The 12532-nt window shown below is 42.1% G+C and overlaps 1 protein-coding gene across 9 annotated transcripts in view; it reads left to right on the top strand.

The window, feature by feature from the left end:
• Positions 1-12532, top strand: part of ppip5k1b (diphosphoinositol pentakisphosphate kinase 1b) — a 46877-nt gene that overhangs the window by 22560 nt on the left and 11785 nt on the right. For 3 of the 9 annotated variants that reach the window (XM_085412853.1, XM_085412846.1, XM_085412845.1), the window contains exons 15-28: positions 27-152; positions 2257-2301; positions 3310-3431; positions 4215-4397; positions 4629-4770; positions 5545-5768; positions 6051-6178; positions 6299-6413; positions 6742-6849; positions 6965-7081; positions 7274-7414; positions 7604-7712; positions 10462-10614; positions 12338-12400. In XM_085412853.1, coding sequence (XP_085268979.1) covers positions 27-152; positions 2257-2301; positions 3310-3431; positions 4215-4397; positions 4629-4770; positions 5545-5768; positions 6051-6178; positions 6299-6413; positions 6742-6849; positions 6965-7081; positions 7274-7414; positions 7604-7712; positions 10462-10614; positions 12338-12400 — 1776 coding nt within the window. The remainder of the gene's footprint in view (positions 1-26; positions 153-2256; positions 2302-3309; positions 3432-4214; positions 4398-4628; positions 4771-5544; positions 5769-6050; positions 6179-6298; positions 6414-6741; positions 6850-6964; positions 7082-7273; positions 7415-7603; positions 7713-10461; positions 10615-12337; positions 12401-12532) is intronic. The other 6 variants (XM_085412847.1, XM_085412848.1, XM_085412850.1 and 3 more) reach the window with 5 other exon arrangements.

Below are 12532 nucleotides of genomic sequence, written 5' to 3'. Positions count from 1 at the left end.
GTTAAACTTTCTGCTTCTTGTTTCAGATTCTAAGAAGGATGGCCCATCTCTGCTGCTGGTGTTGAAGTGGGGTGGGGAGCTGACGCCTGCAGGCCGGGTTCAGGCTGAGGAGCTGGGCAGGGCTTTTCGCTGCATGTACCCCGGAGGTCAAGGTACCAGCCAGACACATGCTCTAGCCTATAAGATGTCGTTACAACGGCTCTCACGCCTTCTGCTCTGGTGTCATTTTTCAGTCCTCCTTTGTAATTTCTAAAAACGGCACCGTTTGCAGTGCCAACACATGATAGGAGTCATACATGCACTGTGTGAAAAGAGGTCAGGCTGAAACGGCTATGTTAGAGTTGACAAGCCAGATTTTCAGGCTTCCAGCTGCCGCTGCAGTCTTTTTATCCCACTCATTGTCATTTGTGGCTGTGATGTTGTAGAAAGATTGCTGACTCACTGTTGCCAAGAGCAGGAACTTTAAAGTGTTACTCAACAACAATTATATACAATATTATTATAGTGTGGGACATCTTAGATTGTAGCAATAAAAATAAAAAACATTAGAAAGGCTACTCGTAGCAAATCTCTTAAGTTTACTGAAAAGTGAACTGAGGAGTTGCATGCACAGCATCTGTAAATAAAAAATTACTGATGCCTAAAGTAATGATGGACTGCACATTTTTCTTCTTAGCTCATCTGCAGATGGCAGTTAACTTTAAGTAAACTTTGCTGTGATTGGCCTGGACTTGCAAGGAAAAAGGTGTAAACAATGGGGGGGGGGGGGCTTCTGTGCTCACAGTCAAAGCTGTCCCAAAGACAATCAAATTAAAAATTTCACTGTTGTCAATATCGTACAGAGCAAACACCAGAAAATGTTTGGCCAGGTTTAGTATGAACAGCCAGTGCTGTAACAGTGAGACAGAAGATAAGGAAAACAATGATAGGGATGAAGGACTTTGGTGGCCTAGTTACACTGTTTATATATAAAAAGATTAATTCATTTCTTTTAAATGGAACAAGCATTTTAAGTTTAAAGAAATTGCAGTTAATTGGTAGTAAAATAATCTTTAGTTTCAGGTGGAAAAATTAATGAGACTAATCTTGCCACTTCAGTACAATCACTCATGTCTTGCAGACACCTTCTGAGGACATTAAGTCACATTTTTACCTCAAGGCTTTAAAACTGTTCGAACAAACTGCTGCTCCATAACAGAGTGAACTCTCTCTGTTGAAGATCACATGGTCTGCACCACAATAAGCAGGAATTATGACCTGGATTTAAGAGTATACTGTCAACACCGGCTTAAACAGTCTGATGTGAAAGGTTGTTGAGATTAAGCAAAGATGCTGAGCTGCAACTCTAGTGAAGGCTAACAGTATCAGGACAGAGGACCTAAACAGAAATGCAGTCAGTGGATGATTTATTAGGTACACATGTAAAATCGAAGCCAATACAGTCATCTGAGCTATAAAATTCATTATTACACTCGTAATAATAACTACTTCTTACTGACACACTCAGAGGTATTAATTTGGCTCTATTCATTCCTATAGTGTTGTAGATTCAATTATACTGATGTGTCCCACTCTAATAAAATTCAATAAAGATATAACTTTAATAAAGAAATAATTCACGTAAGACTGCTGTAACCTTACATCGTAGCCATTGTGCTGGATTGAAGTGTAGCCTCAACTATGGGGGGGGGGAAAGAACTGCTTACACATTTTTTTTAAAGTACTGATTTAAATTCATGACATTCAATATTTTTTTTTCTATTTTTTTTTTAAAACCGTAACAGTACCTAAGCTGAAAATGCTGCTCGCACTGCCACCTAGAGGCTGTACCAAGTTGTCCTGCAGTTAGGTGTGGCCTCATCTGAGAACACCCAAAATGGGTTTTGTTCAAAGTGTTTTAAAACAGAAAAGCAGCTTTAATTTCTCTCTGTTCAGATTGAGCAGTAAGAAGTCAGCTGCAGGCTTTTCTTGACGTTATTTCCTGTAGGGTCTTACAATTAACAATAGTGCCATTTAGTCATCACCTGTCCTACCTAAAGGTTTGTTTTGTGCTGCATGCAAAACTCAAACTATAAAGAAAACCAACCTGAAGCAGAACTAAAAGTAGACCTTGTGTTGCTTCTTTTTTTTTATCTATAAAAAGAAGACAATTGTCTCATCCCAGCCACTGTTTTCAATCCTTTCTTTCTCTCCACCACAAGTTTTGTCGATTAACTCTGCTCTTCTCTGTTGTTGTTGCTCTATGTAAACTACTAGCCGGTAATCGCCGGTCCCTTGGCTGCGATTCCCCTATTGACTTTGGTAAGAGAAGGGTTTCCTGGATATCACCGCTCTTCCGCTCCTCTGTCATTCTGAGCGTTTGTCGCTCCGTCCACTAACGTGGTCTGCTCTCTCCTCATATCATCATGATTTTGGTTAATTTCACATGGCGACTAGTCCTGTTTTGTATCAGATTGCTGTGGACTGCTTTATTTTGTGTCGATGTGTTTCCAAGATGATCCTCCAATGTAGACACTGTTTAGGTCACTTGCCCGTACATATGTGGGCAGCTAAAGTGACTGGAGCTTTTCTTTTTCAAAGCTAACGCGCATCATCTCACACTAATCCTACTGCATTTTTTTTCACGAGTTGTTGAGATGTTGTTTGATAAAAATCTATTTTGGCCTGTGTTAAGCTTTAAACAGGGATATGTCTTCATCACGTCCCAGATTTGCTGATCTCTGTCAAATGAGGCATGGCGATGCAGTGTCAGGCTACCTGCAGAAGAGAAATGCATGAAGCATCAGTGTGATTTGATCTGTAGCGTTAGTTTGCATCCACCCCCTACATTAACATGGCATACTGGGAATGTTAAAAGACTTGGTCTGTTTTCAAAGAGAGGTAATCTAGGATATTTAATCTCATCTGCAGGGGAGTTATTGTCACAAATTTTGGGGAGACTACTAAAACTTCAGTTCACTTCACTTTCACTTCATTTTATATTCAGCTTAAACAACAACATTTAAGTTCACATTTAAGTGAAACGAACCCTATTAAAATCTGACAAGCCGATGCATTTGAACTGAAAGTGATGTTGCACTCGCACATGTGCTGTACTGGCCCGTTGTGCAATATTTGATGGAAATCTTTGCTACTATTGGGTACAATCAAAACTAAAATTTGTTTTTCTCTATTCTTTCAACTACCTCACCGACTCAGTCGTTTCTTTAAAAAAGAAAAGGAAAGGGAAAAAATGTGTTGTACTGTACATCTGAGTGCTGTAATCATGCCAGTTAACTGTGGCGCTCCACTCTGTGTTCAATTCTACAGGTGACTATGCCGGGTTTCCTGGCTGTGGCCTCCTGCGCCTGCACAGCACTTACCGCCATGACCTGAAGATCTACGCCTCTGACGAAGGAAGGGTGCAGATGACGGCTGCTGCTTTTGCCAAGGTAACTATGTCACTGTATTGGAAGACTAAACTCTTCATATAAATGTTACTTTAGTACTTAAGCGATTCTGATGGAGCTTGAGGAGAGCATTTAAAGCAGCTTTGCATGAACAAGACCCACTTGTTTGCCATAAATTGGAGCCGCTTGGCTTGCTTTCCTGGCCAGTGTGGAATTTATGTTCCCACTGCTCAATATTAAACACAGAAGTGTGATGGCTGTAAAACGGCTAACTGATCATCTGCAGAGGAATGGTCTGTTTGAAGAGTTTGAGACAGGTTGAGAATTTATCCCAAAAATAGAAACAACATTAGTTAGGGGTGATCGTGGCTCAAGAGTTGGGAGTTCGCCTTGTAATCGGAAGGTTGCTGGTTCGAGCCCCAGCTCGGACAGTCTCGGTCGTTGTGTCCTTGGGCGAGACACTTCACCCGTTGCCTACTGGTGGTTGTCAGAGGGCCCGGTGGCGCCAGTGTCCGGCAGCCTCGCCTCTGTCAGTGCACCCCAGGGTGGCTGTGGCTACAATGTAGCTGCCATCACCAGTGTGTGAATGTGTGTGTGAATGGGTGGATGACTGGTTGTGTAAAGCGCTTTGGGGTCCATGGGGACTAGTAAAGCGCTATATAAATACAGGCCATTTACCATTTAGTTAAGGTTATGAATGACAAGACAAGCGTAGTGATGAGAATGGACTCATCTACCTTGTTTGCTTCGGGTTACTCGTCACGACTTAACCCTCACATATTTATGTAATTTTTTAACCATTTCAAATCTGATGCATGTCTGCAGGGTCTTCTGGCTCTAGAAGGGGAGCTCACGCCCATCCTGGTTCAAATGGTAAAGAGTGCCAACATGAACGGACTGCTGGACAGTGACAGCGATTCTCTGACTGACTGCCAGCAGAAAGTGAAAGCCAGGCTGCATGAGATCATGCAAAAGGACCAGGACTTTACAGAGCAGGACTACCAAAAGGTGTTGTCACACATGGAATTGCTCAGTTAGTGATAAGCTGTATGAGGCAATTTCTTGTTTGCAAGTAAAGTCTCCAGTTAGTTTAAACAGTTAAATCCAGATAAGATTTGGATTATCCAAAGAATTTTGCAACTGCTCATACATATATTGACCGTCTTTTCTGGCATAATCTCATGCGTCGTGTTTGGTAGAACATGTTATCTATTTACTTCTGCTTCTATCGTGTCCCAGTTGGCTCCGACTGGCAGTCCGTCACTGGTGAACTCCATGAAGGTCATAGAGAATCCAGTCAAAACCTGTGACAAGGTGTATGCCCTCATCCAGAGCCTTACATCGCAGATCCGAAAGAGACTGGAGGACCCCAAGTCTGCAGGTACTGAGAACCTGCAGAAAGGCTGCCTTTTAAAATGTTTTACTGTCTTTAAACCCTCAGTATTTATTTTAGTCATCAGGTGTTATGTATGAATAAGACTGATGCAGAAAAGCTTGTAACTGTAGTGTGTATATATGGAGTTCAAAATTGATCCACCCCTCATTTCTTTATATTCTGGTAGGAAAATTGGAACCATGTGGAGTTATTTATTGAAACATGAGGTTAGCCAGCTTTCTTGTCATTTCTTTAAGAAGTCTTCAGGAATAGTTCTCCAGGCTTCTTCAAGGACATTCAAAGCTCTTTTTTGGATGTTGGCTGCTTTTTGTTCTGTTCTCTGATAAGATGATCCCGCCCTGCTCAATAGTGTGTTTTTGTTTTTTGTTTTTTTCTATCCAGTTATGCTTCTTACACTGCCTTCTTACATCGGCAGTGTGATTCCCATGGTTTCATGCTGAAAAGTGAAGCCGTTGCAAATAAAATGCTTTCCGTGTGGTTTTGCATTAATAAAAATCTGAGGGTGTTTTTTCTGTATTCATGATTTCAACAAGATCTCTGACACCAGTGCCTGAAATCCAGAGCCATGACAGAGCCTCCACCCTGTTGTGCAGGTGGCTGTAGAATGTCAATGTCCCAAGCAGAAATGTGTGAAAACCTTCAGAAAGCTGGAGAATTAATATTCAAGAACCTTTTTAAAAATCTTTTATAGTTAGGGTTTTTTTTACGACAATGATAAAATTAGTCGCTGTATTTTTAATTTTTTTTTTTTTTCTCCAGACCTACAGCTTTACCACAGCGAGACGTTGGAGTTGATGCTACAGCGCTGGTCTAAGCTGGAGAGAGACTTCCGCATGAAGAATGGGCGCTACGACATCAGCAAGATCCCAGATATCTACGACTGCATCAAATATGACCTTCAGCATAATGCCTCTCTTGACCTGGAGGACACGCGGGAACTTTTCAGACTGTCCCGTGCTCTGGCTGATATAGTCATACCACAGGTAAATCACATCAGTGTCTTTAATTGCATTTTTTCCAAGTGCTGCCCAGCACTTATTTTTAAATTTTGCACAAATTTGGCATTAGTAATGAGTGATGTAGCAACATTATTCCAATGGCGCATTTAAAATGTCATGCTTTAGTCAGAAAACCTTACCAGCGAGAGCAAGGTTCAAATCAACCCTCTATTCATTAACATGTCTTCTGAATTAAAGTGACTTGTCACAAATAACATGCAAAAACATGGTATTTTAATGGATTGCCCCCTTGTTCATTGACATCAGGAGTATGGCATCAACAGAGCAGAGAAATTGGACATCGCCCAGGCTTATTGTGTTCCCCTGATGAAGAAAATCCAACTGGACCTGCAAAGGACCCATGAGGACGAGGCTGTCAACAAGTTGCACCCTCTGTGAGAATACAGAACACTACTGAAGCGCACATGTTTATAAGCCACATGCATACATGTATTAACAAGTATTACAGGTGTTGTGTTACTCACTTGTGTCTCTTCCTCCGCCCTGGTGTTCAGGTATTCTCGGGGTGTCATGTCTCCTGGGCGTCACGTCCGCACACGCCTCTACTTCACGAGTGAGAGCCACGTTCACTCCCTGCTCAGCATCTTCCGCTACGGAGGCCTGCTGAATGTATGCAGTGGTTTTGTCACCTTTGACTTTTTGATTTTCTGCAGGTGTGCATGTGCACATTCAGAGGGCGAATTGCCAGAACAGAGCTTTTGTAGCGTTGCACTTATTGCAGAGGGTATTCCTTCCAAGACAGAAGGCTTTTTGAAGATGACTTCAGTGACTTGTTCTAATAAAACTAAGCTGAACTGTAGTTCTAAGTTAATAGAACGCTTATGTCTAAATTGGACTGTAGAACTGATGTTTACCTTGCCCTTGCATGAATTTTCACAGATCTGTGGTGTTTCACTCATTGGCTTTAATTTTACATCTGCTTGTCTTTGCACATCAGGAGGAGAAGGACCAGCAGTGGAAGCAAGCAATGGACTACCTGAGCGCTGTGACTGAACTCAACTATATGACACAGATAGTCATCATGCTGTACGAAGACAACAACAAGGTGGGCAGGATGAAATGAAACACATACCTCCTCCTCCAAACTGCAGCTTCCTTTGCAGGATTGCAGGCTCCTTTACGCAGCCTCCTTTGTATATTTGTGTCTGTGTGCTGAGCAGGACCCCTCCTCAGAGGAGCGCTTCCATGTGGAGCTTCACTTCAGTCCAGGAGTAAAAGGATGTGAAGATGAAGAGACTATTCCTCTTGGATTCGGCTTCCGGCCGGCCTCCTCAGAGGTGTGTGACCATACCGCACTCATATTGCTGGTTGAAAATTGTCTAAAAATGTGAAAAATTTCAGTTTCAAACCAGACAAGAGGCCATTTAAGGTTTTAAAAAATAAAAATCTCCCTTGTAGTTGTGTGTCGACATCAGGTGTGTTTTGTTGATCAGAGATGTCAGTCACTTCTTTCTTCTCTGACCAATTAGAATGAAGACAAGAAGCCTAATCAGGGCAGTCTGGAGGACCTTTCTCAGGATGAGCCGGACCAGGCACTTCAAGTCTCTGATCCAATCAACATTCAGCGAAGGTCTCCCATGATTCGGAACCGCAAGACTGGCTCCATGGAGGTACCAGACTGCCAGAGTTCAGTGTTAAAATGACAAAATGCGGTCTGGGTGTGAACTAGCTCTTCTGACACTTTTGCCTGTCATTTTAAAAGTGCGATGATGCTCTTGAAGCAACCATTAAACATCAGGTCCCTGAATAATATGTTGAGGATATCAGTATTAATCCCTGGTCTCTTTGGCCCCACTCAGGTCCTCTCTGAAACCTCCCCCACTCATTCCGCCAAAGGCTGCACATCCCATCGACTCTTCATATCCTGCTCACGCCAGTCTCCTGAGATCAAACCAGCCAGTGGCTTAGGTAGGGATCTAATTTTTGGAGCAAGTGTGGGAGAATGTGTGTTTTCGCTGTGTTCATATCTGCGTTCATGGCCTCACCGCTCATTCATTTCCAGCCGTCATCACTGCGCCTCCTCTTCATCACGAGCTGCAGCTGTGACTTTTTTACCCCCTTCACCCTCCCACTTTTCCATTTCACTTTCAGTCTGTCCCTCGTTTCTTTCACATAGCGTCCACCCCAGCTTAGTTTAGCTTAGCGGCAGCCGAACAGGATCAGAATCCAAACTATGCTGGTCAGCGGGGAAGAGTCATGTTCACAGCCAACTGCAGGAACACTGCGTCATATGGTGATCAAAGACGTGTTCCTCTCCTCTCTAGGTGATAAGGTGACAACACGGTGAACATGCTAATACCTTCATAGTCAAACAAAACCCGACTCTCTAGTTACTAATGTTTGCCTTTTCTTTGTTTAATGTCACTATAACTGATATTGACTTGACTAACATAAACTAATATAATTAGTAAAGATTATTAATATTGTCATATAGTGACTTGGAGACTCAGAGACTCAATAACTCAAATCCCTGCTCCAAATAATGTGGTCAGCATATGTGCTGATAATCCAAAGTTCAGGTGTTTGTGAATAGCAGCCAATCAGAAGAAGCCTGGCTGAAAGGGAAGGAGAAGGGAGCAAAAAAACCAAAAACTAAACTAAACCAAAACTTTTTTGTTTAAAACAGTGGATGAACTGAGGAGCTGGACCGAGGACCAGTATAAGATAAATTATTATTTTTAACAGTGAATTATACAAAGCATCTCTAGTAGAGGCCAAGAATAAAAATACCGGTGACCACCAGTTCTACCCCTCAGCCTCCTGGTAGACACAGCTGTGGTATTAATTTCAAAATCCTACGGCGATGCCTGCCCAGCAGGATTAAGCCAAAACCCCGTCCGCCGTATGCAGCTGTGGGGTAAAAAGGTTGGAACTGAGCATACAGTAACAGGTCACCTTTGAGTATACACCTATTCTTAACTATTCACGAGACCAGTTTGCTGCATTTGTTTTTTCGGATGAAGTTTGATTTTTTTTTTTTTTTTTTCTTTCTTCAAATCTTCACATGTGAATAATCAGATCTGACCAATGCATTTAGCTGCATTTGACAAATGTGTGCTCGAAGTTCAAAACTCAAGACAGTATTGAATTATACAAATTTCCCGTGCTGTTGCCTTGTTGTGAGAAATGGATGAATCCACAATCTCAATTTCTTCCTTTTCTCACCAAGTTGGCATCCCCAAAATTTGTAACTGAATTTCATGTTGTTGTTTTTTTACAATGCGCTCTGTGCGTAAAGGCCTTAATTGTGCAACATTAGCATCAAAAGATGTCAGAACAGAAGAAGTGTTATTATATTGCCAGAAACTGAATTTGCTGTAAGCTCACACAGTTGAAACAAACGCAGATGATAATATTACAAGTATTTGACATGTTGCGCTGTTGTAACCACTCCAGATATCAGGTTGTCCTGCTAAAGAATACATCTGTGATTTAAAAGAAAAGCGTCTTCATTAACATTAGTTGTCCCTATATAAATAAGTTACATGTTCCTCCTTCAACTAGAGAAAACTGCCCTCACAAATTCTTAAAAATCTACTCTAAATATTATTAGTCTTATAACAAAACATTTTTGGTCCCATACATAAAGTAAGATATCAGTGTAGGTCCCTTTGACCTCTTTAAATTGTTCCAAATCAGACCACTCTGGGTCCATGAATGTAGTTTAACCTCAGCCTAAATAAAGGGACTTTTGAAGGACATGCAACATCCAACAACCTGCTAACATGGTGACACTTACAAGCATGACATGCTTCCATCTAAATAAAGACGTGTGGAGAAAACCATAAAACCAACAATGTGAGCAGAGAGTGGAGTCGTGGTGTGGAAAAAAACAAGAGATCGAAAGCTTTCAAAGGCTAGCGTACATCAACCTGCGTCACTTCTTACTGCTGGATATCACCAGGGAATGAGTGATGGTCCTTTAAAAATCCTTATTGTTTTAAATGTCACATCGCTACAGTAGGTTAACGTGCCCCTTTCTGTATAATGCACCGATCGTCGTGCTGCTCGGTGCTTAATTATCACGTTTGAAAGCAGCAGTTGGCTTTATGTCCACGTTACACTAATGTTTTAAACCCTCTCTGAGTGGAGCCATTCAGTTTGTTGTGTGCTGCGTTGCTGAGGTCACAGTTCTCCATCAGCACACTGACGCTCCGTTAACACAACGCTTAGTTGGTGTTTCAAATATTTAAATAAAATATTCATTTAAAGTCTTTGGACATTGAATTTGTCCTACGAATATGAGGATTAGTTTGTTTTATTCGTGTACAGCAAGTCTAAAACTCATTTCCACTCTCGGCCTGCTTGATATGCTATTGTGACGTATAGGAAACCCACATGTTCTGTGCATGTGCACACATCACTCACACAAGGGTCTTACACACTGAGTCACTGTTCTGAAAAACCTTAAAGCTTGCGTGTCATCTAGGTATTTTCCTTCTATTATAAACTTTATCAAATCTATATAATAAATATCTGTTTGCAGGGTGTTCATACAGGTAAACTCATTTTTCCCAAAGCACAAACACACTCTTGGGCCACACCATTTAGTGTGTAATTAAAAAATATATATAAAAAAAATTCTCACCCTTCACATGTCCACTTCACCCATCCCTTCACCTCTTCCCCCCCGCACTCCCACGGCTCCTCCACACAGGCTCGCTCTGCTCTGGCCTCTTCAGTGCCTCAGCCCTCGGGGTGTCCTGTAGCGCCCCCAACCTTCGGGACTACGTCCGCACACACCACCGTCACCACCACCCGAAGCCTCCTCTGTCCCCCGGCAGTTTGCCGTGCAAGAGTGGCATGTTTGGTACGTTCACCACGCTCTCTGTCCTCTCGCATGGAGCTGGTCTTTTCATCTGTATCCATTTGAAAAGCTTTTTTTTTTCCTGGCTTTGAAAAGTCTTGTTTTTTTTCTTTCCTACTTTGTGTTTTTTGCTCCTAAATTCATCTTATTGATTTTTGGGGACATTTTTTTTTCCCTTCAGATCAAAACAAATCAGCAGCTGTAATATATTGCATCGTTTCTCCTAATGATTTTTGCCCCGCAAGAATGGGCAGCAAGGGCACTGATTTGACAGCAGAGGGATTGGCTGTGTAGTAAATGCTGAGCATACAGGCTGGAATACAATTAATACTTTTCCACATCAACTTGACCGCTAACCGATCAACCCGCTCTCCTCTCGGACTCAAGTGTTTTGTCTCTCTGTGCATGTTGTGTTAACATATCCTCTTTATTTCACAATCCTTCGTAAAGTGAAGTAGTGTGTCTGTAAGCCAAAAGCCTGGCTTTTTATTTTTTCATATTAATCACAATTTACGGTAATCCTTACATTAAGAAACTCAGCCTGTTATTTGGAACAGATATAAGACCCAGTAATCCACCTTAAAATAATCCCTTTTCCCTGAGTCTGGTAATGGCGGTAATGGTAAGTGAAAGAAAGCTGCTTCCACAGCCACCAGGGGTCCTTGCAACAGGTTTAATTACCACAAACATCTGGAGTGGATAGATTTCTCATGGTTGCAGCTGGTTAATCGCACAAATTTGTTTAGTGCGTCCCAAATATGCATGTGACTCATCTACAGGTGACGTCATCATTTTCCTATTAGGTGTATTTATGCATATGGATCCGAACTGCAGGGATTTGTTTTCCCTCTACTACAGCTTTTTAAACACAGCAAACTGAGCCGGTCAGTTCATCCACTTGGTGTCACTCTGACTGCTGAGCTACACACTGGCAGATGCTTTACTTTCTCAGCTCTGTTGCATCAGGCCTATGGGCTGCTGTCTGAGAGACAGGTCGGGGTCTGGACCTGACGTCAGTCCAGTTCGTTTAAAGAAAAAAAGAACAGGGCAACAAGAGATGGGTTTATTGCTGGGAAGGTGAAAGGAAGTGCACACTTCAGATCTGAAGATGGCCTGCAGTGTCAGTGGTAAGTGCATTTCAGAGAGGCGGTTCCCAACCTTTATTTTACAGCTTTCTGCAATACCAAAAATGACCTAATGGATTCTTACCTGACATAAAAGTGGGTTTTCTTCTTTCGTAAACCGTATATTACATGCATACGCTCTACAGAGCTTTATTTCACCTGTCAGCTCAGTTTTTTTTTTCTGTTTTATTTTTCCCAGTCTGCAGCGTTACTGCGTTAGTAAAAACTACGTTACACCAACACATTGAATGTGATCAACAGCCAGTAGTAGTCAGGCTGGAGGAAAAAGGAGATGTGTTCCTGTCGGTGACATTTAGATCAGCACACTTCTTACGTCCGTTGTTTACTCCACCCACTCCACAGCAGCCTTAGCACTCAGTCTCCACTCTGTTCATTCAAAGATGACCCTCCTTTTCACACAGATCTGTTGGCAGACAGACACTGATGAATCGACAGGCCAACTCTGCTAATCGGTTTTCTCCTTCTTTTTTTTCTTTTTTTCTTTTTCCTTTTCCCCCCTTTGTGTTCAAACACACAGACTCACAAGCAGACTCAGATCCCAGCTGCCCCAGTAATGCCAGTTACCTTTCTTATCTCCTCAGAGCTGTTGTCTATGCCGGCAGTAAAGAGATTTTCTGTGTCGTATGCCAGGCATCCGACTAATGGTATGTCTGCCTTTTTTTTCGACACTCCTCCAGTTCTCCTCTTATCTTGCATGACGGTTTTGTGGGAAAACATTTTCTATGTTTTCTGTTTTGGGAGGTGTGACGTGTGGCTACATTACTTACATCATCTCA

This window comes from Rhamphochromis longiceps, linkage group LG7, assembly GCF_057381845.1.
Source record: "Rhamphochromis longiceps isolate RC_006_pf linkage group LG7, R_longiceps_female_GT1.1, whole genome shotgun sequence".
NCBI classification, from domain to species: domain Eukaryota; kingdom Metazoa; phylum Chordata; class Actinopteri; order Cichliformes; family Cichlidae; genus Rhamphochromis; species Rhamphochromis longiceps.
Note: the sequence above shows the minus strand (reverse complement) of the source record. Positions and strands in the feature narration are given on the sequence as shown.